The 27,364-nt window shown below is 43.6% G+C and overlaps 2 protein-coding genes and 1 non-coding gene across 3 annotated transcripts; 2 read left to right on the forward strand and 1 right to left on the reverse strand.

Annotated features, from left to right (window-relative positions):
* Positions 1-646: 646 nt before the first annotated feature.
* Positions 647-755, forward strand: LOC136490390 (small nucleolar RNA R71). Its single transcript, XR_010767683.1, has one exon. It is a non-coding gene; the product is annotated as a small nucleolar RNA R71 (small nucleolar RNA).
* Positions 756-5,791: 5,036 nt separating this feature from the next.
* LOC136486127 (dirigent protein 1-like) lies at positions 5,792-11,672 on the reverse strand. Its single transcript, XM_066482912.1, has 3 exons — positions 11,385-11,672; positions 7,373-7,664; positions 5,792-5,841 (listed from the first exon to the last, which is right to left on the reverse strand). Exons 1-3 carry the CDS (start codon positions 11,670-11,672, stop codon positions 5,792-5,794), a joined length of 630 nt encoding a protein of 209 aa, XP_066339009.1.
* Positions 11,673-25,125: 13,453 nt separating this feature from the next.
* LOC136488781 (uncharacterized) lies at positions 25,126-25,836 on the forward strand. The gene has a single exon (XM_066485601.1). It carries the CDS (start codon positions 25,126-25,128, stop codon positions 25,834-25,836), a length of 711 nt encoding a protein of 236 aa, XP_066341698.1.
* Positions 25,837-27,364: the final 1,528 nt, after the last annotated feature.

The following is a 27,364-nucleotide window of genomic DNA, read 5'->3' on the forward strand; positions in this document are numbered from 1 at the left end:
ATTTTATTAAAGCTATGTTGGTTTTTAATGGCTGAGGAGAAGCTATCCATTCTATTGTTTATAATTTCTAAGATTTTGTCATTGGAAGCTAGTTTTTTAGATAATCCGTCCATAATTTTAGCTTGCTTAGAAACTAAATCTCTGAAAGATGGTTGGTTATTGAAATTATTACCTTGATAGTTTACCTTGGTAATTACCTTGGTAGTTTGGCCTTTGTTGCTGATTCCATCCTTGATTCTGTTGAGGACGATAGTTGTTATTGTTGACAAAGTTCACATCGTCATGGGTTTTAGGACAGTTGTTCCCTGAATGCCTGGTGTTTCCACATTCTTCACACGTCATGCAGGAATCATGAATGTGCATGACTTCTTTCTTTTCATTGGCTCGCTCTTCAAGCCTCTTCATCATCAGATCCATCTTGGCAGACAACATGTCTACCTCCTTGAGTTGATGCATACCTCCACCTCTCTTGCATGTTTGAAGACGTTCTTCATTCCAATCTTGGTTGGAGGCCATCCTCTCCACAAGAGCTATTGCTTGTACGATTGTGAGTAATAAAAATGCACCTCCAGCAGCAGCATCCATATTCTCATGGGTGTTGTTTGTCAACCCATGGTAGAAAGTCTACATGAGTAGCCAATTCTCCATCCCATGGTAAGGACATTCTGATATGTAGTCTTGGAAGTGTTCCCATGCCTCAGGGACAGATTCATCATGTTGCTACTGAAAACTTGACATTCTTCCACGCGGAGCATTGGTCTTGCCTATGGGAAAGAACTTTGCTAGGAAGGCAGTGGACCAGTTCTCCCATGTAGTATTTCTATCTTTGTTGGCATAGAACCATTATTTAGCCTTCCCCAAAAGTGAAAATGGCAAGAGGCGAAGTAATATGGCGTCTCTAGTAACTCCTTTGATGGTGAAAGAGTTGCAGATCTCTAGGAAGTATTGGAGATGAGCACGCACATCTTCATGTGCCTTTCCACAAAACTGGCCAGCTTGCACCATGTTGATGAGAGCTGGATTGAGCTCAAAAGTATTGTCTCCAATATTGATCGCTGGTCCAGTATGGATGTTGGCCGTAGTTGGAGCAGAGAATTCACAGAGAGTCTTGTCAGCCATAGCTTCAAAAACTAGTGTTAAGCTCCGCCTTGTCTGGTTGTCTTTCGATTCTAAAGCTAGAACTTTCTTAAGTTTAGCTTAAGTCCTCCTAAGTAGTGCTTCTAGATTTTCAATGTAGTTTGTCGGAAGGTCAAAACTGGTCAGACATTACCCTGCATAGGATATAAAAGTAGACAGCACAAGGGTAAGCCCTTTTAAGCAGGGGTATATGGTTTTCTCAATTACATCAATAAGTAAAAGTTTATCAATATTCCTTCTTGCCTAGCTACATTCCCCGGCAACGGCGCCAGAAATGCTTGTTGGTATTTATTAATTTGTCACTTGTTTAAGTAGCCACCTAATGTTGTTGACATTTCTTAACATCACTTTTGCTAAGTAGTCATCCCTAGCTATGATGCCAGAAACGCTTGTTAGTACTTTCTAGCGTCACTTCTAGAATGACACTAAGAAGTACTTAAGTATTTTATTGTGACTAGAAAGAATATATATATATGAAGAGATCTGCAAGCGCACAGATAATTTAAACATTGTAGCATTTCACCTAGGAGTATTCTAGGTATCGTCATTTATATTTTTACCACAGGGAAGGACTGACGGATGGAATATATTGATAACTTATACATATGATGCAGAGATAAACCATAACCATTACTCTACTCACAATAGGGGTAAGTCAAGAGATAAATATATATGAATGGTAAATGATAAATGATATTGATCACTTAGAGTACTCCTTTCTATGGCATTAGCATGACTAAGTAGATATTAGAGAAATAATTCCTAAGTCATTCTCAATTACAAGTCAAAGCATACTATGATTAGTGCAATTACACTTAGTAGTCATGGCTAAGATCAACTCCATATCTACACATAAGGGATATTACTAAGGAAGATCAAGAATAGAGCATGACTTTCTTCGTAACTAGATCCTACTTGACCTATATTCAGGGAGTGGACTACAAAGGACTCAATGGGATTGTTACATCCGCGATCTACCACATGGCCCAGAATATAGTTTGCATTCGCAGGTGAACAACCTATAAGCATCATGCTTACACAATGTCGATCACTCACCCCTTGTACTTTAGAGCGAGCGCTATATGAACTTATGCTTGAACATGATCATAATCTAGCTATACTAAGCACATAATCAAAATAGACGATGAACATGATAAGTAGGAACATGAATAATATTAAGAACAATGTCAAATCAAATGTAGCAAACATATGAATAATGAAAGATACAAAAGAGGATACAAGGGGCTATACCAAGCCACGCTCTTGACAAGATCAGGAATCCAAGTGAAGCTTGCCTCCCTCTAGATCTAGCCTAGCTAGCTATGCCCTAGAATATTTGTGGAGCTCTAAGGATGATCAGGGTTTGATCTCTTGATTGAATGACTACTTGAATGATGGAGGATGCCCTGGGGGTGGTTGGGGCTGATATATATAGGGGGGAGCGTCAATCCTGAGCCCTCGGATCAAACCAACTTAAAAGAATGGCGTAGATGCAAACCCTAAGGCGGTGGAGAACCGACGTAGGAAGGAGGGGATGACAGGTGGAGAACCCTTAGGCCGGCCTTGCTGCCTCTCGTGGTCTTCTTCGGTGGTTTGCCTTCTAGTGTCCTCTAGAACCTTCTAGAGTTGTTTTCATCGTGGATAATTACGATTAATTCTGACATTTGGATCCACCTTGATGGTTTTCTGGATAAACCCTACTGAAAACATAGATTCACCAAAACTTGTGGAATTTGTTAGTTTAAACTCCTAAACCTATGTTGGTGATTATTTTGTGCCCTTATACAAGTTATATTGATGGTTTATAAAGGTTGTTAACTACCGTCAACAAGCACTGACAGTAGGACCCTAGATCAAAGATTGATAATTGATGAATCTACCTCTTAGTAGAGCAAGACTTCGAATACTAACTATGTTTGATCAAGATCAGGATAAATTAGTCGATTTGAGTAGGATCTAATGCCAAAGATTGAATATAGGCGTGAAGCAAAGGTAGATGATGGATCAATATGGTAAAGACTAACAAATCTCAATCTAGATCGGATAAATTGTGATATTATATTAAATAGTAAACCATCTAACACAATATCAATAACTTTGATCGGAATCGACACCTACAAGAGATCAATCAGCTGATGCAGCCTTGCAAATAACAAAACCAATCGATAACTAATCTATACCACTACTCGCAAGAGGTCAATCAGCTAATATAGCCTTACAAATAACGATATAGATTAATAAATAACTTATACTATGACTTGTAAGAGGTCAATCAGCTGATGCAGCCTTACAAGTAATAATACAAGTCGTGACGGATACTCACAAACAAGCCGGAGGTCAATCGGCTGATGCAGCCCTGTTTGCCTGAAGAACTCACCGAGATCTACTCTACTCCTACTCCTAGGGTTGGCATAAGCCAAAAAGTAAAGGTACGGATTTTGTGATTGATCGAAGGATGTCCATTACAATAGCCGGGGTTCAATATTTATACGCGAGACATGACTACGAGTCCTAGTCAAACAAGACCAACTACAAAATCTGGAAAAGAAGACAAAACATCCTAAATTAAGATAACTTGGACTCTAATCTTATCCTTCTATGAAGTCCATCATGCCTTCTCGCTTCTTATAACTGCCATCTTTTATCGGTAGAGCCCACTTCCGAGATGATAACGTCTTGAAATTCAACCGATTTCAATGGTGTCTTAGTTAGCCGATCCTATAGATATTTTGCCTTTTCTCAATAAATCTTAAAATCTGGGGTCCTATGTACTAACCCAAATTCTGGTGTTAACACATGCCCTCCAATTTCGGATGAAATGATTTCATTCTGAAATTCTCCTCTGCACCGGCCTCAGAAGCTGCCGGTATGCCTTTACCAGAGACCAAGAGAATCGCTCTGGGTCCGTTGGCTTTGATCTATCACTTTCACTCCTCCAACCTATTGCTCGTAGGCTTCATGGGCACACTATCCCTTTGTTGCTATCCCATACTCCAAGCTCTCACTAGCACACTATTGGTTCACGGGCGTTTGGACTCAGCTTCTTTGATGGGCATATATACCACATTGGCCTTACCGAAAGATTCCAAGCTTCCACCATGTTCTTTCCACTTTCATTCTGTCAAGCATCTTCACCTCTGCTTGACCCCCCATTGGATCAATACTACATCATAGAAACCCCTTGTGGCTAGAAGAATTCTTGTGATTAGGGTAATTGTGTCATCCATTCTAGCACCTTGTCGAGTAAGGGAATCAGCCCCTGCGGCTAGAAGAATTTTTGTGATATTACCTGAGTCTTCTCACCCTCGGTATAAGGTTGTTTCAATGTTTGCAAGGGCTTGAATGCGTGGACACCTTCCTCTTGTTTGCTCTACCTATGACAAGAAGCCTGTGAAATAAATCAGCGCATTCTTCATAGGCCTGTTACTCTCTCCCCTTGATGCAACTTCCATGTTTAGCCGATGTGATCTTCGTCTTGTGTTTCTCGGCTCTATGGGGTTTGGACTCCCTTCTATCCAAAAAGTCCTTGGGTTGGTTGGTTGATGTCGCGGGTGTAATCTTTGTAACAAACCCCGAGATCCAGGATGCTCACGTTTATGGAAATCAATAAATCTTTATCCGTTTATTACGCTCGCCGTGCTCTTTATCTCTTCGTGGCCCATTTCCTTGATCCCCGGAGCGACGATCCGTTTCCATAACCGAATCTGATTGCACAACCCCAAGGAGGTCCTGCAGATATTTCGGCTTTTCTCAATAAATCTTGAAATCTGGGGTCCTACGTACTGACCCAAATTTTGGTGTCAACAACATTCTCAAACAACTCAAAATTGCCCGTTTTGTTGGATTAATATACAAAAATAACTGTTTTTCATTTCATAATCATGTCAAGGGAGCATTTGTGTCTATAAAATGCAAGGTCTAACTAACAAGAATGCATTGAGTCCATTATATTGGTGGTTAAGAGGAATGAGTAGAAACTGAACATTTTTTTTCTTGGCGCCTACAACAATCTAGGTTTGCACCCAAGGTAACTATCGCTTTCTAATTACATCCAAGGAAATGTGAATTACAGTGGCAGTTTTTTATAACACTCAAGGAAATATGAATTACATTGGCGGTTTCAAAAAGCACCAAAAGGGATGAGAAATAACTTGGCGGTTTGTAATAACACTCAAGGAAATGTGGAACTACCTTGGCAGTTCCGACTAGTACTCAAGAAAATATAGAATTACATTTGCGGTTTTGTTTAGCACTTGAATATGTATTTCCTTGGAGGTTTCATACAACCACAAGGTAATAATGTATTGGTGAGGTTCAATTTCGCCCTTCAAGAAAATTGTTGGCCACTAAAAAGGATATTCATTTTCTGGTAGTGTTTAGCTATTTCTTTTTGTCATTCGTGCTAGGTCCCACGAGATAAGGCTAACATGTGTTCATGTTCTTGGGGTATCATGCCAGAACGCATGTACAAAGTAGCTAGATTTGACGATAATTATTGAACAATTACAGATAAACAAGGTTGCACGTAACAAAGAAACATTAAAAAAGCACACCCATCCATAGCAAGTTCAACATGCAACAACACACAGCAATAATCAAAAGCATGTTAACGATGACCCGATCGACATACACATGAACCAATGAACTCAAAAAGCTAGTGCTGCACGTAGACATCGATCTCGATGACGCCTCCATGGGCAAGGTTTCAGATGTCAACAGGGAATTCCCCATCGGGGAGTGCCTCCCCATCCCCATCCCCGTGGGGAAGAAAATTCCCCATCCCCGTCAAGTGTCACGGGGGGAGACTTTCTCCCCATCCCCCTCCCCGTGCGGGGAATTAGTCCCCGTGGGGATCCCCGTACCTACGTCAGTTCATGATAGTTCATCTTGATGTCAACCATTCATGTATTCACAAATTCACGTTAATGGTATACAAACAAATCCATGATACAAAGACATCACAAATTTATAAATCAACACATCCACAGCCAATGAGTTCCAATCCGGCCATAAAGTCCTCGCGGCCATGCTTCAAAGCATCAATCGAACTGTGCATCAGATGCCTTCCTCAACAAGCTCCAATCGGCCATGCCTTGCCGCAACAAGCTCCAATCTAGGATGTGAGAAGGAAGGCAATAAAAAAATGTATCACTGAGAAGATAAACCAATAGCTAGAAATAGAGGGTAGCCACCGAATGCTTACCAATGCTGCTCCTAGCTCTGCAGATCTGCAGCCCCGGTAGTCCGCCACTCCCGCCTAGTTGCTCGTTGTAGCAGTGTAGCGCAGGCATCTGCACACACGCTCGGTCGCCCGCATGTAAGGCTGGATAACGAGCCAGCTCGGCTCGTTTGGGCTCGGCTCGTTCTGGCTCGTTAAGATAACGAGCTAGCTCGGCTCGGCTCGTTATCCTAACGAGCCAGAAAGCCAGCTCGGCTCGGCTCGTTAAAAGCTCGAGCTGGCTCGTTAAGCTCGCGAGCCAGATATAAAAAATACACAAAATATAATATTTGCATTTATTTAAAGTTTGAGAATAATAATAATACAAAAGTAATGAATCTAACAACCTTAAATCAAATAAAAAAATTAATATGCGCTAATATATATACAAGTATAATAAAATACTATAGTATTCATGCATCTGACTACCTTAAATTATACTTTTTTTTCTGGAAGCTTGGCTCGTTTAGCTCGCGAGCGGCTCGCGAGCTGGCTCGAGTTGGCTCGTTATAGCTAACGAGCTAAAATCTTGGCTCGGCTCGGCTCGTTATCTTAACGAGCCGAGCCGAGCCGAGTCGAGCCAGCCACGAGCCGAGCGAGCTAACGAGCTTCGAGTTTTTCGTCCAGCCTTACCCGCATGTGCCTGCTAGCCTCGCCCTGTCTCCGTGCGGCCTGGTCGCTTGGATTGACTAGAGAGGATGAAGGAAGCGTGAGCGGTGGCTGGCGGCTGCGAGAGGGTGAGTTGGGGACTGAGGAAGTGAGGAGCTAGGGTTGCAACATTGTTTATATATAACAGGTATTGGGCCTTGGCGGTATATGGGCCTTTGGAAACGGGTCCCCATGGGGAGCGGGGACGGGGGCCTGCATACCATCCCCACCCCCGTGATCCTCGATAGGGATAACTTCAGGCCTATTTAATCCCCCGTAGGGGTAGAATTCATATCATCTCCGTCCCCTAATGGGTGAATTCCCCATGGGGATTCGAGGAACGGGGCCGTTGACATCTATAGGCAAGGTCGTAGTCGTAGTTCCTGGTGAGCATGTACCCCCGCGCGAACCGGAACTTTCTGATGTCGCCAATCATCGCCGACTCACGCACCTTGGCGTCATTGTCGATGCGGCCGTTCGCTGTCACGGAGCTACCGCGGTGCTCGCCGGCCTCAAGCACCATGTGCATGGCCAGGTGCGACACGATGCCGCCCTCCGACACGCGCACGGTGAAACCCTGCGCCATGGCGACGCGCGTGCTGTCCCCGCTGGGGCCTTCTGTCAGCGCGTTGTTGAGCACCACAACGTCACCGAACTGCCCCTACTACAGGATGGCCTTGTTGTCCCGGGCGGTAACGGCCTTTAGTCCCGGTTATCGCGCAGGGACAACGATTCCGGGACTAAAGGTGGAACCTTTAGTCCCGGGTCATCGAGCCAGGACTAAAGAGGAACCTTTAGTCCCGGTTGGTGTTACCAACTGGGACTAAAGGCTCTCCAGCCGAGCAAACGTGGCTGCACCCTTTAGTCCCGGTTGGTTTCGTTTCTTTTTCTTTTTTTTGTTTAATTTGTTTTCAGTTCAGTTACACATATTTGTTTAATATATAATATGTTTTTATGTACGTATTCTACGCTGCTAATATAAATACACGCACGCATATAATTACATCTAATTCTCATCTCGAGCATTATTATATTCGAATAAAGTATGAAACTATATATATTATAGATATATATGTATATATACAACACTTTCATAATCTTGTTCTCGAAAATAATGATATCAATAAACATTTAATTTACATCATTTATTCCTTAGGATCAAAGTAGAACTCGCCGTTGGGATTTAGCACTTTTTCTAAAAGAAATCCTGCTATTGACTCTTGAACTGCTTTCAGATGGTCTTTTTGCATGACCCTTTGTTTCAACCATTCAGTCTTGCATTTGAAATAAAAGGAAAAGTATTAATACATATATATATTCATTTAAAAATAAATAAAAAATTGATATATACGTACTCTGAGGACATCTTTAGGAGTTCTTCTTATGTGCGCAATGATAAATTCACAAACATAGTATCCACACAAGTTATTACCTGGTTGCTGCCGCAAACACCACTGTACGAGAAGAAGATTATTCTCATCATCTCACACGTAAAAAACTATCTAAATAAACTAGTAATTAAATTTAACATACATTTTAATCTAACATATATATCAAAAACAATCTAAAAAACTAGAAACTTTGTAAACAAAATATGGCCGAGAGCAGCTAGCTAGCAGGCTAGCTGGGGTGGATGGCGGGCCGAGCAGGGCGTGCTGGCCAGCCACGGGGCCAAGCTGAGCACCTCGTGGAGGACGACGTACGGCGGAGACGGCGAGATCGATGCGGGCGCATTGGCGCAGCCGGGCGAGGGACGACGACGGCGCGGCGTGGCAGATGAGCTCGACGGGCGCCGGGCGGGGCTCGACGACGAGGCCGGGCGGGAAGTGGTCGGTGACGGAGGGTGGGCTCGGGTGCGGCGGCGGAGACGGGATGCGGCGGAGAGACGGCGTGCGATGCGGGCCGGGCAGATGGCGCGGCCGGGCGGGGGTAGACGACGGCGGCGGCGCGGCAGAGACGAGCTCGACGGCCGGGCGGTGCTGGGCGACGGAGGTGAGATCGAAGATGGCGGTGGCAGCGGTGTAGATCGAAAAGTAGAAGATGAACAGAACAGGAACCGTTCGATATATATAGGCTGGGACCCTTTAGTCCCGGCTAGTAACACCAGCCGGAACAAACGCCATTTAGTCCCGGCTGGTAAGCCGAACCGGGACTAAAGGTCCAACCCTTTAGTCCCGGCTCGGCTTACCAGCCGGGACTAAAGGTGCTTTAGTCCCGGTTAGTGTTACCAGCCGGGACTAAAGGTATTTTTGGGTGGGCACCGAAATTACCGCCCACCCTTTAGTTCCGGTTCCTAGCATGGGCCGGGACTGAAGGCCTGAAAATTTTGGCAGCCCGCCAGAGTAATTGGAAAGGCCTGGGATTTTGATTTTGTTCTCCTTGTTTAATACTAGGTTAATCAATTAATTATATAGCAATTTCAATACTTTGCAATATTTATTTTAAAAATACTATTGATTAACTAACTATTTATTGTAAATAGAAAAATTTTGTAACCTAAAGTTTTTAATTTCTTTTATGAATATAGAATATAAATGTTACTAATACTAAGTATTTTGTTAATGCAAAAATATATTTGTAACTTAAAATTAATAAAATTAATATTATTCGATATGAAATTTATTATCGCATTATTGTAACGTCAATGTTTCAATTTTTTCTCGGTTTTTGACCAAAATTGACAGAAATTTTTTGTTGAACCTATAAAAATAAAGAAAATATAGTATTTTTGTTCTACAACTTTTTCAAATAAAAAAATGGCCTATATAAGGATTGTAGATCTTGATGAGTTGAACAAACTTAATATTCAAAACTTTTCAATTTGAGACAATCTAGGGTTCCGAAAACTAGTTTGTAGGCGTCAAAATTTAAAAATCACAAATTTAAACCGTCTAAACTTTCTCAAATGGAAAGTTTACCAAAACAACAATTGTATATCTTGATGAGCTGAACAAACTTCGCATTCAAAACTTTTCAATTTGAGACAATCTAGGGTTCTAAAAACTAGTTTGTAGGCGTCGAAATTTAAAATCACAAATTTGAACCATCCAAACTTTCTCAAATGGAAAGTTGACCAAAACAACAATTGTAGATCTTGATGAGTTTAACAAACTTGGTATTCAAAATTTTCAATTTGAAGTCATTTAGAGTTCATAATACTAGAGTTAAAGTGTTGTTTTTTCATTTGACCAAATTTGACTTGGTCAAACTTGCTCAAATCAGACACTAAATGACCTCAGATGAAAAAACTCTGAATACCAAGTTTGATCATCTCAGCAAGATCTACAATTGTTACATAGCTCATTTTCCCATTTGAGAAAGTTTTATCAAACACTAGTCATAAATCTTCTGCTTACACTTGCCGTAGATAATGAGAGGGAGTTCTAGCCTCAGTCGTTTCGCAACCGAACGAGAGGCCGAGGATCCGGTACCAGTTGTCATCTACTTTCTATACTTATTTTTGCAAACTAGTGTAAATTTCACATTTTCTAAAATAATATATTTAAACAAAACTAAAATTATTTATTTATTTAACTAAACCATGAAATATGTACTATGTATAATAGTAAAATATCAAACTATCAAGTGATTTTACTATTATAAATCATCATATGATTTTGAGCTAAAAATGACATAGAAATCATAATCAAATCCACCATATCAAGTTACTTTCTATACTTATTTTTGTAAACTATTGTAAATTTCTCATTTCTAAAGTAATATATTAAAAAAATAAAAATATTTATTTATCTAACTAAACCATGAAATGTACTACATATACTAGCAATACTAAACTATCAAGTGATTTTGATGAACTAATTTAACTTTTGTTTATCCAAACATATATGCAAATCATCATATGATTTTGAGCTAAAAATGACATAAAATCATAATAAAGTTCAATATATAAAGTTACACATGCATCTACATCGCAAAATGAGATAAGCTACTGATAAAACATAAGAGGATTAAGTTTGTTACCTCCAAAATCGAAAAGCAACACCAATGGAGGGGAGAGAGAGCAAGAACAACAGCAAGCTGAAGAACAGAGGCAGTGAGTTTGAATGAAATGGCTCGGGCTCGGGGAGGAAAAAATGAGCTGGTCTATAGACCGGGATAATTAGTCCCGGTTAGGGGGTCAAACCGGAACTAAAGATTAATCTTTATTCCTGGAACATCACCCAAACCGGGACTAAAAGCTTTAGTCCCGGCTGGTATTACCAACCAGGACTAAAGGTTAAGTCCCGGTTGGTAATACCAGCCGGGACTAAAGATCCCTGCCCCGCGGACAACCGTTGGGCAGAAACCTTTAGTTCCAGGAATAAAAAAATATCGAAGCTAATGTCAAATTAGGACATCGTTCTCAAGTCTGTTCTCTTACAGTGTGCCATGGCGACGACAGCAGGACTGACAGTGTCCTCCCGGTCCCAGCTGCAGCGCTGTCGTTGTTGGCGCCGACGTCGTCGCTGGATGCCGTGGGTAATAAGAGGGACCGGCCGGACACGACCCGCGCGGCTGTGGGGTGCGGCCCGGTGTAGACGTCGTGCATGAAGAAGTGGAGGTGTGTGGTGGCGCTGCTGCCACCGGCCGTGTCGAGGCTGCGGAAATAGACAGCCGCGGCAAGGAGGAAGACGGCGCCGACGAAGATGGTGGAGTGGAGGGAAGCCATGAAAATCGATAAGAGAGCTTGCTTTGAGGCTATGTTTTGCTTGTTGGTCTGGACTGTACACAGGATATGCGCGCTTATAGTACTATGCCGCATGTTGGAGAGTCTCTGTCAACTGTGTGCCGCATCAGCAAAGAGTCGCTGTCAACTATTTGAATGTTTCAAAGGTGACTGTCCCAATAAATGCTATAATATTAAATGATGATTAGAGCGTGTCCAATTAAGGACCAAATGTTTCGGGTTATTTTTAGGATAATTCTAGATATTTATTGTGGGTTTCATGAGAACTGGAACTGATGTTGAAACTCAATTGAGGACCTCCCATTACTACCACTAATATAATGAGATAGTATATATCGCAAGAGTCTCTCTCAACAAATCTCGTCACGTGGGGCAAACAATTGTGATCCTTTCGTTTTTTTTCAAACACGAGGCAACTTGAATAATCATCTCTTACAAGATGCATTACTTCGGTGGTATGATGTCTCAGCCACATATACAGAGGAAGATATCTGCTGACCAGTACTTTACGGAGCAGTGTTGGCAGCAAAAAAAGAATTCAAAGATATTTGTATCGAGTTTGGGAAGCAATTATAGAAATAAATAGAATCAAATTTGAGTCAATTTAGGGTAAAATGGGCTTTCATGGGGACTAATTTTTAGTCCCTCTCACATCGAATGTTTAGACACTAATTTGGAGTATTAAACATAGACTAATTTTAAAACTAATTGCACAGATGGAGACTAATTTGCGAGACGAATCTATTAAACCTAATTAGTCCATGATTTGATAATGTGGTGCTACAGTAAACATGTGCTAACAACGGATTAATTAGGCTTAATAGATTCGTCTCGTAAATTAGTCTCCATCTGTGCAATTAGTTTTATAATTAGCTCATGTTTGGTCTTCCTAATTAGCATCGAACGTCCGATGTACAAGGACTAAACTTTAGTCGCCGGATCAAACACCCCTAGTCGAGTTGATTTTGTTTGTCCGAGTGCAGTTCATCCCGAATTCAATAAAAACTCTTCCAATCTCATGGCGAACATGCAAATTGTGACTTGGAAAGGTTTCCTACTAGGATAAAACTACCTCCTCTGCATATATAATGGAGGATCACAAACAATTGAAGTATACAACATCCAATCCATCAAAAAATTAGTCTACTACCCTTTTTCTCCTACCTTAGCTTTTTCGAATCCTGGCTTCCTAGCACGTCTCTCGATGACAAATTGTGGTGTTGTAGATAGCCTTATCGAACCTAGGACAACACCGTTATGCGTCTCCCAGTCGGGTCTTCCAGGGGCGTGCATGTTGTTTCAAGTCAAGAATGAACGTCCAATCTCTGTGTGGTCTTCCTGCTGATTGGCTTTGCTGCGTCAACTCCTCTCAATTGTGTGCTAGGTCACGTGGGGCCTCAGATGTACTGGTTCTTGCTGGTGTGTGATCTAACCAGTGTCAACACTTTGTGGCGACTCTGTTGGCAAAGAAGAAGAATAGATCTACTAACAACATTTCTCGACAGCAAGAAGGAAGATCCTTTTGATCCGAAAAATCTAGACGACACAATCTCGCTGACATCTAGCGATTAACTTTGCAAGATGTTGGAGGCTAAGCAGGTTGTTGATCTAAAGGCTCTTCTTCGAGTTGTTTATTAGGGCAATGTCACCCAATATCAAGATCCCATTCCCATCTTCCGCGACCCTTCTAGTTCCACACCTGCGTCGCCTGAGATAAAGATTAATGAAAAGGGTGATGGTCCTCCCCCTACTCATGTTGATTATTCCAAGATGTTACATGATCATAAGAATGTAGCTGATAATAACCTTCTTACGGATGTTAATATGCTTCTGGCTCATTTTGATAGACTATATGGTAAAATGGTTCATCAAGTTGATGCATCTATTAGTCAATGAACTCCATTTGCTAATCCACCTCAATTTACGATGTTGTTTGGCTATTATGATCATCAAAAACTGTATGCATCTGCAAACCAAGCCAAACTGGACTCTTTAGGACGTTAATAAACCAATAGGACCAATTTAGGTGAGGTTAGCACAACTTTGTCAATGCTTACTTTCATGCCAAATTCGGCTCACACTACATGAGCCAATAACAGACCCGTAGCACATCGTCCTTCGACGGGTCATAATATGGTTATATGTAACACGTCGAAGTCCCTGAGTGCAATTGCTATGCTTAGGCGTCCACCCAACTTCACTTCTACCGTTGTTACTGAATCTTTGAATCGGTTTAGAGATGAGTTAGCTAAATCTATTGAAAACAGTCTGGGTGTACAAATTAAGCCTAGCGGGAATGCTTATCATAAATCATACCCTTTGAATTTTGATTTTTTGAAAGCTCCAGATAATTGGGGGATACCAAAATTTTAAAAATTTAGCAGCAACGGTAGCAAATCAATCATGGAGCACACTAGTTTTTTTCTTTGCACAAATGGGTGAAGTTAGCACCTTGGAATTTGGATTTTATGAATGTTCATAATTTGCTTACTATTACAAGTACATTTTTTTGTTTCCTTCATTGCCATCTTGTTCCATTCGTTCCTGGGCTCAATTAAAAAATTCATGAACACTTTTATAATGGAACCAATGAGACAAAATTGTCAAACTTGACATCGGTTAGGCAAGGGTGTGACGAATCAGTCCTTTAATTACATTAAAAGGTTCAGATATAGCAAAAACTGACGTTTCAATTTGACAAAGATTTAGATATATCAAAACGATATTTCAATTTGACAACTGGCACTACTACAATAAACTTAACGGAGGCGGGCGCTTTTTATTTTCCGAGGCAGCAAAGGCAACCGCCTCTGTCCAAAGGTCACGGTTAATCCGTGAACTACGGTGGCGGTTGCCTTGCCCACCTCGGTTAAACGTTTAACCGAGGCGGGCGCCTTACAAATGCCCGCCTCGGTTAATGGATTATAAAAACAACAAAAAAAAGCCCAGAGCCCGCCAGCAAGCCCGTTTCTTAGCCCACCGGCGAGCCCATTTCTACCACCGTGAACCGCAGCGCCAGCGCCCTCCACCAGATCCGCCGCACGGGTAGTCACCACTCGTAGATCCGCCGCCCTCCACCGAAACCACCGCTCGGGGTGTCACAACTCCCAGATCCGTGCCAGGGAGGTCAATCCGCGCCGGGAGGACCTTGATCTCACCGCTGCTGCCGCCGCTCGAAGGAGGAGCTCGCCGAGCGAAGGAGGAGCTCAAAGGAGAGCCACCGCAGCCGGGCCCGCGTGCGAGGACGCCGCCACAGCCGCTGTCGAGCCCGCGTGAGAGGAGAACTGATAGGTACTGAACTATTTTAGTACGGGAGTTGGCCTGATCTTCACGACAGTAGGTCACGATCAAGATAACTTGCAACAAGGCAGTGGGGATAAAAGGGTAACTTGCTGGAGAACAGCGGAGTAACTAGCTTTATACCTGACCAAGGTTGGATGCGACCAAGCGACGGGGAGAGAGACACCGAAACCATGAAGACTTCGACTCGATCTCTGAACGACCGCAGAACCACAACCGGAGCTAATCCACACAAGGCGGGGCAGCCGTACTGGAACCCACAAAGCACGAACTAGTAGATCCTAGAGGAATCTCTTCACAAGTCCAGGAAGAACAAGGGTTTGAGTAAGCACTCGGGAGCTCGGCTGCAATATCACTGGAATTATCAAATCATCAAAAGGTCCTTTTCTAGCAGCCTAGAGGTAATATTTATACTATGAGAAGTCTCTAAGATAGATGTGAACTGAAGAAGCCAGGTTGGGTGGTGGAAGGTCAATGGCCTAGAGCATTCACGAGGTGGTCTTCAGTTTCCACGCGTCTTCTGGGCTTTTGTGCAGTCTTTAATGTTTTGGTCATAACTCCTTCAGTTTTGCACGGGATCTTTAGCTTCATGCAGACTATTGAGCTTCGGAGCAGTCTTCACTAAAACTGGTCGGACGCCATGCTAGATTGACTCAAACGTAGCTCTTCTCTCTGATCCATCCTTGATGTATCCTTGTCTTCCTTCTCGTAGAACCTGAGTAATAATAACGTACACGACTTAGGTAGCTCGAAATTACCATCAATGTTTAATTGAAATTCACAAAGTAGCGCGTGCACCTCTTGCCGTATCTTTTGGGCGCGGCTACGGGTGATTGGTCCAGTAGGGACTTGGAGTGGTGTATCAGCTGGTGAGGTGGTCGGAGAGGTCACCAAGGTGGTCGGAGAGGTCGCTGAGGTGGTCGGAGAGCTCGCCGAGGTGGTCGACGCTGGCGTGGTCACATCATCCTCCCCCCCCCCCTTGAAAAAGAGTCGTCCTCGACTCTTCTAATCCAAAGAATGGAGATAGGTCGGCCACATTAAAACTGGTACTCACACAATAAGTACTAGGCAGATCAATTTCATAAGCATTGTCATTGATCTTGCGTAGCACTTTGAATGGACCATCAGCTCGGGCTTGCAACTTGCTTTTGCGTTGTTGAGGAAATCTGTCCTTGTGTAGATGCACCCAAACCAAGTCTCCTGGTTCAAATAACACCTTCCTTCGACCTTTATTGGCGTGCTTCTCATACATCCTTGTCATCTTTTCAATGTTTGTCCGAGCTCTATCATGAAGGTTCTTGACAAACTCGGCTCGCTTGCTTGCATCGAAGTTTACACGTTCCTGCATAGGTAAAGGCAAAAGATCTATGGGAGCAGGGGGTTTGAACCCATATACAATTTCAAATGGACAAAATTTAGTGGTCGAGTGTACTGCCCTATTGTATGCAAACTCGACATGTGGCAAACTTTCTTCCCAAAGTTTCAAGTTCTTCTTGAGGATAGCATGCAGTAGCATTGATAGAGTATGGTTCACAACTTTAGATTGTCCATCCGTTTGTGGATGACACGTCGTAGAGAACAGCAACCGTGTTCCAAGTTTTCCCCACAAAGTTTTCCAAAAGTAACTCAAAAATTTGGTGTCACGATCAAAAACAATGGTTCGTGGCACTCCATGTAGTCGTACAATTTCTTTGAAAAACAATTCAGCGATATGTGAAGCATCATCGCTCTTGTGGCATGGGATAAAATGTGCCATTTTGCTAAAATGATCAACCACCACAAAGATGGAATCCCTTCCCCGCTTGGTTTGAGGTAAACCAAGAACAAAATCCATGGAGATATCTTCCCAAGGCACACTAGGGATAGGTAGAGGAGTGTATAATCCATGAGGATTCACACGAGACTTAGCTTTGTGGCATGATTCGTAGCGAAGAACATGTCTCTCCACATCTCTTCTCATCTTTGGCCAAAAGAAGTGGTCGGTAAGGACTTGTTCTGTCTTCTTGGCGCCAAAATGGCCCATGAGTCCTCCTGCGTGGGCTTCCTGCATAAGTAAAATTCAAACAAAGCAATCTGGAATACATAGTTTGTTAGCTCGAAACAAAAACCCATTATGCACATGAAAGTTTTTCCATCCTTTGCCATCTCGACACTTGGAATATGGTTCAGCAAAATATGAATCAGTTGTATATAAACCTTTTATGTTTTCTAATCCAAGAATCTTAGTGTCAAGTTGGGTTAGCAAAGTGTGACGTCGAGACAACGCATCTGCTACAACATTCTCTTTTCCTTTCTTGTACTTGACAATATAGGAAAATGATTCAATGAATTCACACCATTTTGCATGTCTTCTATTCAGTTTCAGTTGTCCTTTAAGGTGTTTCAATGATTCATGATCTGAATGTATCACAAATTCTTTAGGAAAAAGGTAATGTTGCCAAGTTTCCAGACTCCGAACAAGAGCATATAATTCTTTATCATAAACTGAATAATTTAGAGTTAGACCACTTAGCTTTTCACTGAAGTATGCAATTGGCCTTCGTCCTTGCATGAGCATACCTCCAATCCCAACTCCACTTGCATCACATTCTATTTCAAATGACTTACCAAAATCTGGTAGTGCAAGGACTGGGGCTGTTGTTAACTTCATCTTCAATTCTTCAAATGCCTTCTGTTGTGCTTCTCCCCACTTGAAAAGCACTTCTTTCTTTGGCAGCTCATTGATTAGTGCAGCAATAGTGCTGAAATCCTTCATGAACCGCCGATAGAAACCAGCAAGTCCAAGGAAGCTTCTTATTTGGCTCATGTTCTGTGGAGGCACCCAGTCCCGTACAACCTTAATCTTTTCTTCATCTACCTCCACTCCTTGTCCTGTAACAACAAATCCAAGAAAGACTACCTTGTCGGTGCAAAAGGTGCACTTTTCAAGGTTAGCATACAATTTCTGTTCACGTAGGACAACAAGCACACATTGGATATGTTCAACATGTTCATCAAGAGACTTGCTGTAAATTAAGATGTCATCAAAGTAAACGACAATAAATTTGCCAATGAAAGCTCTAAGCACATGATTCATCAATCTCATAAATGTACTTGGTGCATTGGTTAACCCAAAAGGCATTACCAACCATTCATACAACCCAAATTTTGTTTTAAAGGCTATTTTCCATTCATCTCCTTCTCTCATGCGAATCTGGTGGTATCCACTTCTTAAATCAATTTTAGTGAATATGATAGCACCACTAAGTTCATCAAGCATATCATCCAGCCGAGGGATGGGGTGTCTATACCTTATGGTAATGTTATTTATTGCTCGGCAATCCACACACATCCGCCAAGACCCATCTTTCTTAGGCACTAAAAGGACAGGAACAGCACAAGGTGACAGACTTTCTTGTACGTACCCTTTTCTCATCAATTCTTCCACTTGGCGCTGAATCTCCTTGGTTTCTTCCGGGTTGGCACGGTAGGCAGCACGGTTTGGGAGTGAAGCACCGGTCACAAGATCAATTTGATGTTCGATTCCTCTCTTAGGTGGTAATCCTGGTGGCACTTCATCTAGAAAGACATCCTCATATTCCTGTAACACATCAAAGACAACACTGGGCAGGGTACAGGGTAAGTTGTTAGTAGAAAGAAGAGTGTCCTTGTATAGGAGTACGAAGAACATGGCATTGGGTTCACTTAATTCTTTTAGATCCCCTTTCCTAGCCATCATAACTAAACCCTCTTTTCCTGGTGTCTTGGTTCTTTGAGGCTATGGGGTTTTATTTGGCTTTGGAATCTCACCCTCATTATTTTTGTGGGTCACTCATAGGTGGTTCTCGCTCTCTTGCTGTTTCTTCTTAAGATCATCGTTCAAAATTTTCTCCGGTGTTAAAGGAAGCAAAGAAATTCGCTCTCCTTTGTACATGAAAGACAGCTTATTGGTTCTTCCAAAGAGCTAAATATCATGATCAAATAACCATGGCCTCCCTAGCAGCTGTTGACATGCTTGCATAGGCACCACATCACATTCCACAAGATCATTGTACCGCCCAATGGAGAAGGAAACGGTCACAATATTTGTTACACGTAGCGCACCACAATCATTTAACCATTGCATCTTGTATGGAGAAGGGTGGCGCCGCTGTTTCAGTCCCAATCTTTCAACTAATTCTTGACTTGCAATATTATTGCAGCTGCCATTGTCAACAATGATTCAACACAACTTGTCCTTGATCAAGCCCCGGGTGTGAAAAAGATTGTGCCGCTGATTATTCTCTTCTTGGACAGCAGTAACACTAAGCACTCGGTGAGAAATGAAGCAATTGTTGTCTCCATCATCAGGTTGAATTTCTTCACCTTTATCTTGCATAATTTCTTCATCATATATTGGAGCTTCTTCCTCAGGTTTGCTTTCAGATTCCCATTCACCTTGCTCATTTATGATCATGGTCCTTCGACTAGGACATTGAGCAGCAATATGTCCTCGACCTTGGCACTTGTGACAAACAATGCCTCGGGTATGGGAAGAAGAAGCAGCAGCTGATGCAACAGAAGGGGTTGATGTGCTTGCAGCAGGACATCGCTGTTCTTGCTGAACTACAAGTGAAGAAGCAGTAGAAACCGTGGTCTTTGCAGCACCAATGGATGGAGAAGGCCTAGTAGCAACTCCTTGTGATCTTCCCCCACCAATAAAGGTATCGGACTGCTGCCGACGCCATGGGGCTGAAATTGATTGGCTCCCATAAGACCTCCTTCGTCCCTCTTGCTGAATTTTTCTCTCGGTGCGCATAGCTTGATCAACAAGGTCTTGCAAATTATGATATGAAAACATCTCAACAAAACCTGAAATTTCTTCATTGAGACCATTCAAAAATCTTGCCATTTTTTACTCTTCATCTTCTCTAATTCCAGATCTCACTAAGAGTAACTCCATCTCCTTGAAGTAGTCATCAACAGATTTTGATCCTTGTCTCAATGTTTGTAACCTATTGCGAAGGTCACGCTGATAGCTTGATGGCACAAAGCGTCTTCTCATCACTCTCTTCATCTCAGCCCATGCGTTGATATGATCACGTCCCAACACACGTTGATTTTCTTGAACTTGGTTCCACCATGTGAGAGCGTAACCTAAAAACTCAACAAAAGCAAGGTTGACACGCCTCTGATCAGAAAGATTATGCACTCTAAAAATCTGATCACATTGCTCCTCCCATTCAAGATAAGCATTAGCATTTTCTTTCCCTGAAAATTTTGGAACACTCAACTTTACACGAGCAATGCTATCCGGATCATCTCTATTGCGACGACCACGATGATTTTCCCCATCATGACCAGCACCACGACGATGATCATGTGGCTGTCCAAAACGCCCATGGTGACCAAAAGGATTTTCATTATCATCAAATCCCGCCTCATACTCATCATGAACCTCATCTTCATCTTCAAATCGTACACGACGTCCATGTGCATGACGGCCACCACGCTGATTATCAAAACCAGCACGGCGACCACCACCGTGTCCTCCATGGCCATCACCAAAGTGATCAAATCCATGGCCAAAACTAGAATTCTCATCACCAGACTCCTCCCGGTGATTTTCTTCATGACGATGATGTGGCCCTCGGCCTCCCTCCGCGGGAAGACGAGCGTCAAGCATCCTCTCCATCGCCTCCACCAGCGAGTTTGCCATGTGGTGCACCTCAGCCCGTGTGACAAGGGGCTCCCCATCTCCATGGTTTCCACCATGAATACTCGAATTGGATCCTACCATGTTAGACCGTTGCAAGAAAAAAAAGTGGAATATGTAAATTTGTGGAAACACACAATCTCACCTCTTACTTACCCAAGTTCTTTCCTAATCTCAAGGACTGTGGCGGTGCTGGTGTGGCAGCTTCAACGGAGGGGGTAGAGAGGTTGTAAGGATTACGAATCGAACGTCCTGGTTCAGGTTTTTGGTGGAGCTATAGGTGGCTAGCAAGGAGGGCTACGGTACTGCCAACCGAGTGGTTTGATGTGTTCAAAGATACAACGTTGCTGCTAACAAGATCACCACCAACTCAAATATGTAAACTGAAATTTTCAGCAATACACCGCAACACAGATCCTTCAAATTCTTTTCACTTCTCTATCTTTTTTTGAAACTAATCATTCTTTCTTCCTTTTTTTAATCTATTTTTTTATAACTCTGACAGCGGTAACGAGCGAAACAACTCAATTTTTATATAAACGGTGGTGACTAGCAACTTGATGAACACAAAACACAACGTAACAGTACCACAAAATGGTTATAGGTATTTTTTGTGTGGCTTTGGACTATAGGATATGATTAAACACAAATATATGAAGTAGATTAAACAAGGATAACGATGTGGATGATGGCAAGACCTACCGTGTCAATCTGAAGCTTTGATACCAGATGATAGGTACTGAACTATTTCAGTATGGGAGTTGGCCCGATCTTCACGACAGTAGGTCACGATCAAGATAACTTGCAACAAGGCAGCGGGGATAAAAGGGTAACTTGCTGGAGAACAGCGGAGTAACTGGCTTTATACCTTACCAAGGTTGGATGTGACCAAGCGATGGACTTCGACTCGGTCTTCGAACGACCGTAGAACCACAACCGAAGCTAATCCACACAAGGCGGGGCAGCCGTACTGGAACCCGCAAAGCACGAACTAGTGGATCCCAGAGGAATCTCTTCACAAGTCTAGGAAGAACAAAGAAGAACAAGGGTTTGAGTAAGCACTCGGCAGCTCGGCTGCAATATCACTGGAATTATCAAACCATCAAAAGGTCCTTTTCTAGTAGCCTAGAGGTAATATTTATACTATGAGAAGTCTCTAAGATAGATGTGAATTGAAGAAGCCAGGTTGGGAGGTGGAAGGTCAACGGCCTAGAGCATTCACGAGGTGGTCTTCAGTTTCCACGCGTCTTCTGGGCTTCTATGCAGTCTTTAATATTTTGGTCATAACTCCTTTAGTTTTGCACAGGATCTTTAGCTTCATGCAGACTATTGAGCTTCGGAGCAGTCTCCACTAAAACTGGTCGGACGCCATGCTGGATTGACTCGAACATAGCTCTTCTCTCTGATCCATCCTTGATGTATCCTTGTCTTCCTTCTCGTAGAACCTGAGTAATAACAACGTGCACGACTTAGGTAGCTCGAAATTACCATCAATGTTTAATTGAAATTCACAAAGTAGCGCGTGCACCTCTTGATGTATCTTTTGGGCGCGGCTACGGGTGATTGGTCCAGTAGGGACTTGGAGTGGTGTATCAGCTGGTGAGGTGGTCGGAGAGGTCGCCGAGGTGGTCGGAGAGGTCGCCGAGGTGGTCGGAGAGGTCGCCGAGGTGGTCAGAGAGCTCGCCGAGGTGGTCGACGCTGGCGTGGTCACATCAAGAACCACCGCCGTTGGGCCCGCACATGAGGATGTCCCCTCTGCCGCCACACCCGCGCGCGAGGCCTCCGCTACCGTCGTCGAGCCCGCGTGCGAGGAGAGCCACTGCCATCGAGCCCGCGCGCGAGGACGCCTCCTCCGCCACCGCCGACGTCGGGCCCACGCACAGGGATGCCACCGCCGCTATCATCGAGCCCACGCACGAGGCCTCCGCCATCACCATGCCCGCATGCGAGGCCTCCACTGCCGTCACGCCAGGAGAGGGAGGGAGAACGGGTGCGCAGCGCCGTCGATCTAAGGGAGGGAGGGAGAGCGGGGTCGAGACGTCGAGTGCGCCGTCTGAGGGAGGGAGGGAGAGGTCTGAGAGAGAGAGAGAGAGAGAGAGAGAGAGAGAGAGAGAGTGGATAAGGGTGAATGAACCCCTAGCCTTCGTTTATATACGATGAGCGTTATAATGGGCCAAGATGGGTTGCCTGCTGGGCCAGTATTTTCTGAGACGGGCCTTATAGTGTGCCCGCCTCCGTTAATGCATTTACGGAGGCGGTTGCCTTCAAAAGTCTGCCTGGGTTAAGTTTGATTAACCGAGACGGTTGTTTTAAGGCGACCGCCTCGGTAAATATATTAACCGAGGCGGCTGGGTTAGGACAACCGCCTCTGTAAATCGACATTAACCGATGCGGTTACGTTACAATGTCCACCTCGGTTAAGCATTAACCGAGGTGGTCGCTGGCCCGGCTGCCCTGCCTCGAATAACCGAGGCGGGCAACCGGGCCACCCGCCTCCGAGGCCATTTTGGAAACGCTGCCCAAAAGATTGTGTAGTAGTGTGGCAAAAGAGATTTGACTGATTTGGCTTTTAACGGTTTGTCCTCCAATATTAAATAGAGACTTGAGCATTTTGAGTTTCTTACTATTAATTAGTTGTAGTAAAAGGTTGGGTTTGTTGTTAAAACTCGCTCTAGAGATGCTAGTGATGTTCATAGATCACATCTTTCTAATATGCATGCTCTTGAATATCATTCAGATAGCTTGGATGACGAAACAAATAAATGTTGCCTTGCTGAATTTGTGTGACCAGCACAAGCCCCCATAGTCGAAGTCTAGCTGCTTGTCAAAATCATTTTCTAGAAATCACAAATCGTGCCAAAAAAATAGCAATTTTTTAATCTTGGGAAGCACCCGCTAGGTTGTTGCTGTTCAAACTCTCTCTAGAGATGCTAGGGACGTTCATAAATCATATCTTTCTAATATGCATGTTCTTGAATATCATTTAGATAGCTTGGATGACGAAACTAATAAATGTTTCGTTGCTGAAATTGTGTGGCCAACACAAGCCCCCATAGTCGAGGTCTAGTTGATTCTAAAAATCATTTTATAGAAATCATAAATCATGCCCAAAAAATAGAAATTTTTTAATCTAGAGAAGCCCCCACTAGGTGGGTCCAATAGTCACGTGTCCCAGGTCACAACACACAAGTCACAGATTTTTCACATGCGTGGGTGACAGGATCCAAAATGACAATCTCAACCCTCGCGGGTAACTATCATAACAACTCCAACCCAAAGTCACAAGGGACAAAGGGGTAGCCACATTTCTTTTGTATTCACTTTACTAGATTTTGAGATCAATATTTAGGACCCAACTGGAAAAATATCTCAACTGGAAAGTTGTATATATTGTCGAGCACTAAAACTTTGGTTCTGGTTATTTCTCCATCAAAGGTCCTTTGAAAAATTTGGATTTCAAATTGTGAGAAATTCGAACAAAATTTCCTTAGATGAATGATTTCAAATGAAAAAGTTGTAAACTACAATGTTATATAGATCTTTGAGATCTACAACTTTGGTTTGTGTCGTTTCTCTATCCGAGTTCATTTAATTTTTTTTTAATTTCACAATGTGAGGACTTCAAACTAAATTTTAGGGCCATAGATTGTATCATATGCAAAAGCTATCAACTGCAATGTTTTAGTCTTTTGGAAATCTATAACTTTAGTTTTGGTTATTTCTCTATTCATGGTCGTCCGAAAAGTTTAAAAATTGAATTTCAAAATACGAGAACTTCACGTAGATTTTGTCGGATCCAATTACTTTGAATGAAAATTTTGAAAACTACATAGTTGTAGATATCTTTGAGATATACAACTTTAATATACAGTTTGTCTTGATCCGACTTCGTTTGAAAAAGAAATCATCAATTTTATAGTATTACACCTATTTTTAGAGACAGCTTTAGATCTAATGACCTCTACAAATCGATTTTTTAGGTTAGCTCTAGATCCAGCTTTCTCTAAAGATATGGGCATTTCTCCTATAACTAAAAATAACAAAGTGTGGACATTTTTTGTGCGACATTTATTTTGGTTCGTCCGTCTGCCCACGCCTGCGATCCCACGACATCTCCTTGATTGAATATTGCCTGTCATGTGATAGAGGAATCACGGCAAAATAGGAAGTAGAAAATTATTGTGCTATCCATATACATATTGCATGTTTGCATGCACCAGCATACATGGCAACGAGCAAAAGGAAAGAGAATTAACACAGAAGGAAAGAGAATTAAGACAAAAGGAACCTCTTTGCATTTTTGAGAACCTTGCCAAATCTGCCTACATTTAATTACTTCTCATCTTTGCATTTGCAAAAGGGACAGCTTTTTCCTCCTTTCATTTGGTTTCACACTCACGTGTTCCATCGCCCTCGCTTGCTATTTCTTGTGTGAACCATAGTTGATGCCATCTGTCTTCTATGGCTCAGCCTCCCAATCCTAAGAGAAGGTCCCTACCTCTCCCTGACTGGAGATCCGGCCTGCCAGAGGATCTCCTCGAGTCCATCGGGCAGCATCTCGCGTCAGGCCACGATGCGGCGTCCTTCCGATCCGCTTGCTCCCCATGGTGCGCCGCCGTCCTGTTTGTGACCTTCGGGCCACTCCTGCTGCTCCCGTTCGACCCCGACTCGGACCGCGTCAGCTTCTACTGTGTCCTGGAGAAGAAGGTCTTGTCCAAGACGCTGCCCGACGTGCATGGCAAGGTGTCATGCGGCTCCTCCTGTGGGTGGCTAGCGCTCATGGACGAGGCAGCATCCGTGATGCTGCTGAATCCATGCGCCGGTGCCCGTGCCCCCCGCGTTGAGCTCCCGCCAGCAGGCGAACATGTCGTGGCGGTGTCCTCATCGGAACGAGTGTCTAGGGTCCACGGCCGGTGGGTCCTCCATCCCACCAATGACTACGAGGACGTGGATGCCGCAGGTAGAGCTATCAAGCTAGAAGACATGAGGGACATGTTCTTCCGTGAGATCGTGCTCTCGGCGCCACCTGACGCCGCCAGGCGCGAGTGCGTGGCCATGGCCATGCTTGGGTGCTCCACGGAGGTCGCGTTCTACTGGGTTGGAGTCAACAGCCCATGGACGCTACTCGACACCAAACTGGAGTTCTCCATGGGGTCCATCGTCCACTGCTAAGACAAGTTCTTAGCGATCGACTGCACTGGAGAAATCTCCGTCTGCAGCAGCAACACCGCCGGTGCTACTCCAACCGTGACGCTGCTGCCATCGCTGTCACCACCTGCGGGGCTCTGCCACCGTAGCTACCTGGAATCAAATGGTGAGCTGCACATTGTGGGTGCCATGGTGAGCACATTCCATGAGACACAGAGCTTCACCTACAGCAGCGTGATCTACAAGTGCAACCTCCACGACCATACGCCGGAGTGGTCTAGGGTGAGGGACATCGGTGATCAGACACTGTTCGTGTCTAAACATTTCAATGAAAGCTTCAGGACGCATTTGCGTACCTAGTGATGGCCAGGACGCAAGGTTGACAAGACTCCTGCCATACATATAGGTTCAAAATATATCAAACTTGGTTGTTGGTATCGATGCTCCCCCCATGAGTTGTTCTGGTGTGAGACCTGTTGTGTCCACGAAGTTTTGGAGTTCCTCCCTATTGATTGGACCGCCTTGTGCATTTGTACAATCATCCTCAACAACTAGTGGGTCGATAGATTACAAAGATTGCTGGCCGAGCTGTGCAACATCTTTCCCTGCTCTCTTCGCTTTCAGCGACGCCTTATATGACTTGTCGAGAGAGCGTTCATAGTCCAATAATGGTGAGGTCTTACGTGCCTCACGCTGCTTTTTCTTGCGCTCATTGAGTTTTTTCCTTAGTCTTGTCGAGCTATGTACTGTGGCTTTGGTGGGTTTTTCATAAGTTCCTTCTTCTTTGCTATTGATTCTGCTACACTTAGCAGCCAGTTATCCAAATCTTTTTGTGTCACCGCTTTTGATTCCTCTTCAGACTTCTCGTAAGGCAGCTTCTCCGGAAGGGGCTTTTTTTTACGATGGATGGCTTTCTTCTTCATCTAGGACTTCACCGGGGGCGAGGGCCTCTTATGGCCCTACGGTGTAGGAGGCAGAGGATAGGGAGGCGGAGGTGGGGGAGACTGCCTTAGAGGAGATGGAGATGGAGATGCTATCATGCCATGGAACGCATCATCATCGTCTAGAGCACTCTAATGATCATTAGGGGATGGAATAATTGGACTTAGGTTGGGAGACCTGTGAGTACAAAAATGATTGGGAGTAAATGGTTATTATGCGAGAAGCCAATAATTGAGATTGATTATTGAAAAACTATTTTGTTCACTTTCATCCGCACCTATCATGAGGTAGTTGAGGAGGAGGCGACGGTACCCTAGCCGCTGCACCGGGAATAATGATGCAGCGCTTGCGCCATACAATGAATGAATGCTCTGCTTGTCCTAGGGTCTTCTCCCCCATCACCTCCAAGAAAGTCAAGAGCCACTTTCCTATAGTCTTTCATAACTCTATCCACCGAGACGCTATAATAGCCAGGTGGAATTGGATTCCCATGGCTTATTAGTGTCTTGGCAGGGTCCATAGGAGAAACAATACCGTGCACCACCATGACTGTGCTATTCCCCATGGGAATGTGTAGCTCACATGGCGTCATCTTCTCATTGACGTCATC

The sequence above is a fragment of the Miscanthus floridulus genome, chromosome 10 (genome assembly GCF_019320115.1).
Source record: "Miscanthus floridulus cultivar M001 chromosome 10, ASM1932011v1, whole genome shotgun sequence".
Classification (NCBI taxonomy): domain Eukaryota; kingdom Viridiplantae; phylum Streptophyta; class Magnoliopsida; order Poales; family Poaceae; genus Miscanthus; species Miscanthus floridulus.

Excerpts from the sequence above, each read along its gene's own strand:
- LOC136486127 (XM_066482912.1), bottom strand. The coding sequence starts at position 11,672 with ATGGCTTCCCTCCACTCCACCATCTTCGTCGGCGCCGTCTTCCTCCTT. Across the intron at positions 7,665-11,384 it reads TGTCGTCGCCATGGCACACT|GGGCAGTTCGGTGACGTTGT; the intron begins GTAAGAGAACAG and ends ATCCTGTAGTAG. Across the intron at positions 5,842-7,372 it reads CACCAGGAACTACGACTACG|ACCTTGCCCATGGAGGCGTC; the intron begins ACCTTGCCTATA and ends TTGACATCTGAA.
- LOC136488781 (XM_066485601.1), top strand. The coding sequence starts at position 25,126 with ATGGCTCAGCCTCCCAATCCTAAGAGAAGGTCCCTACCTCTCCCTGAC.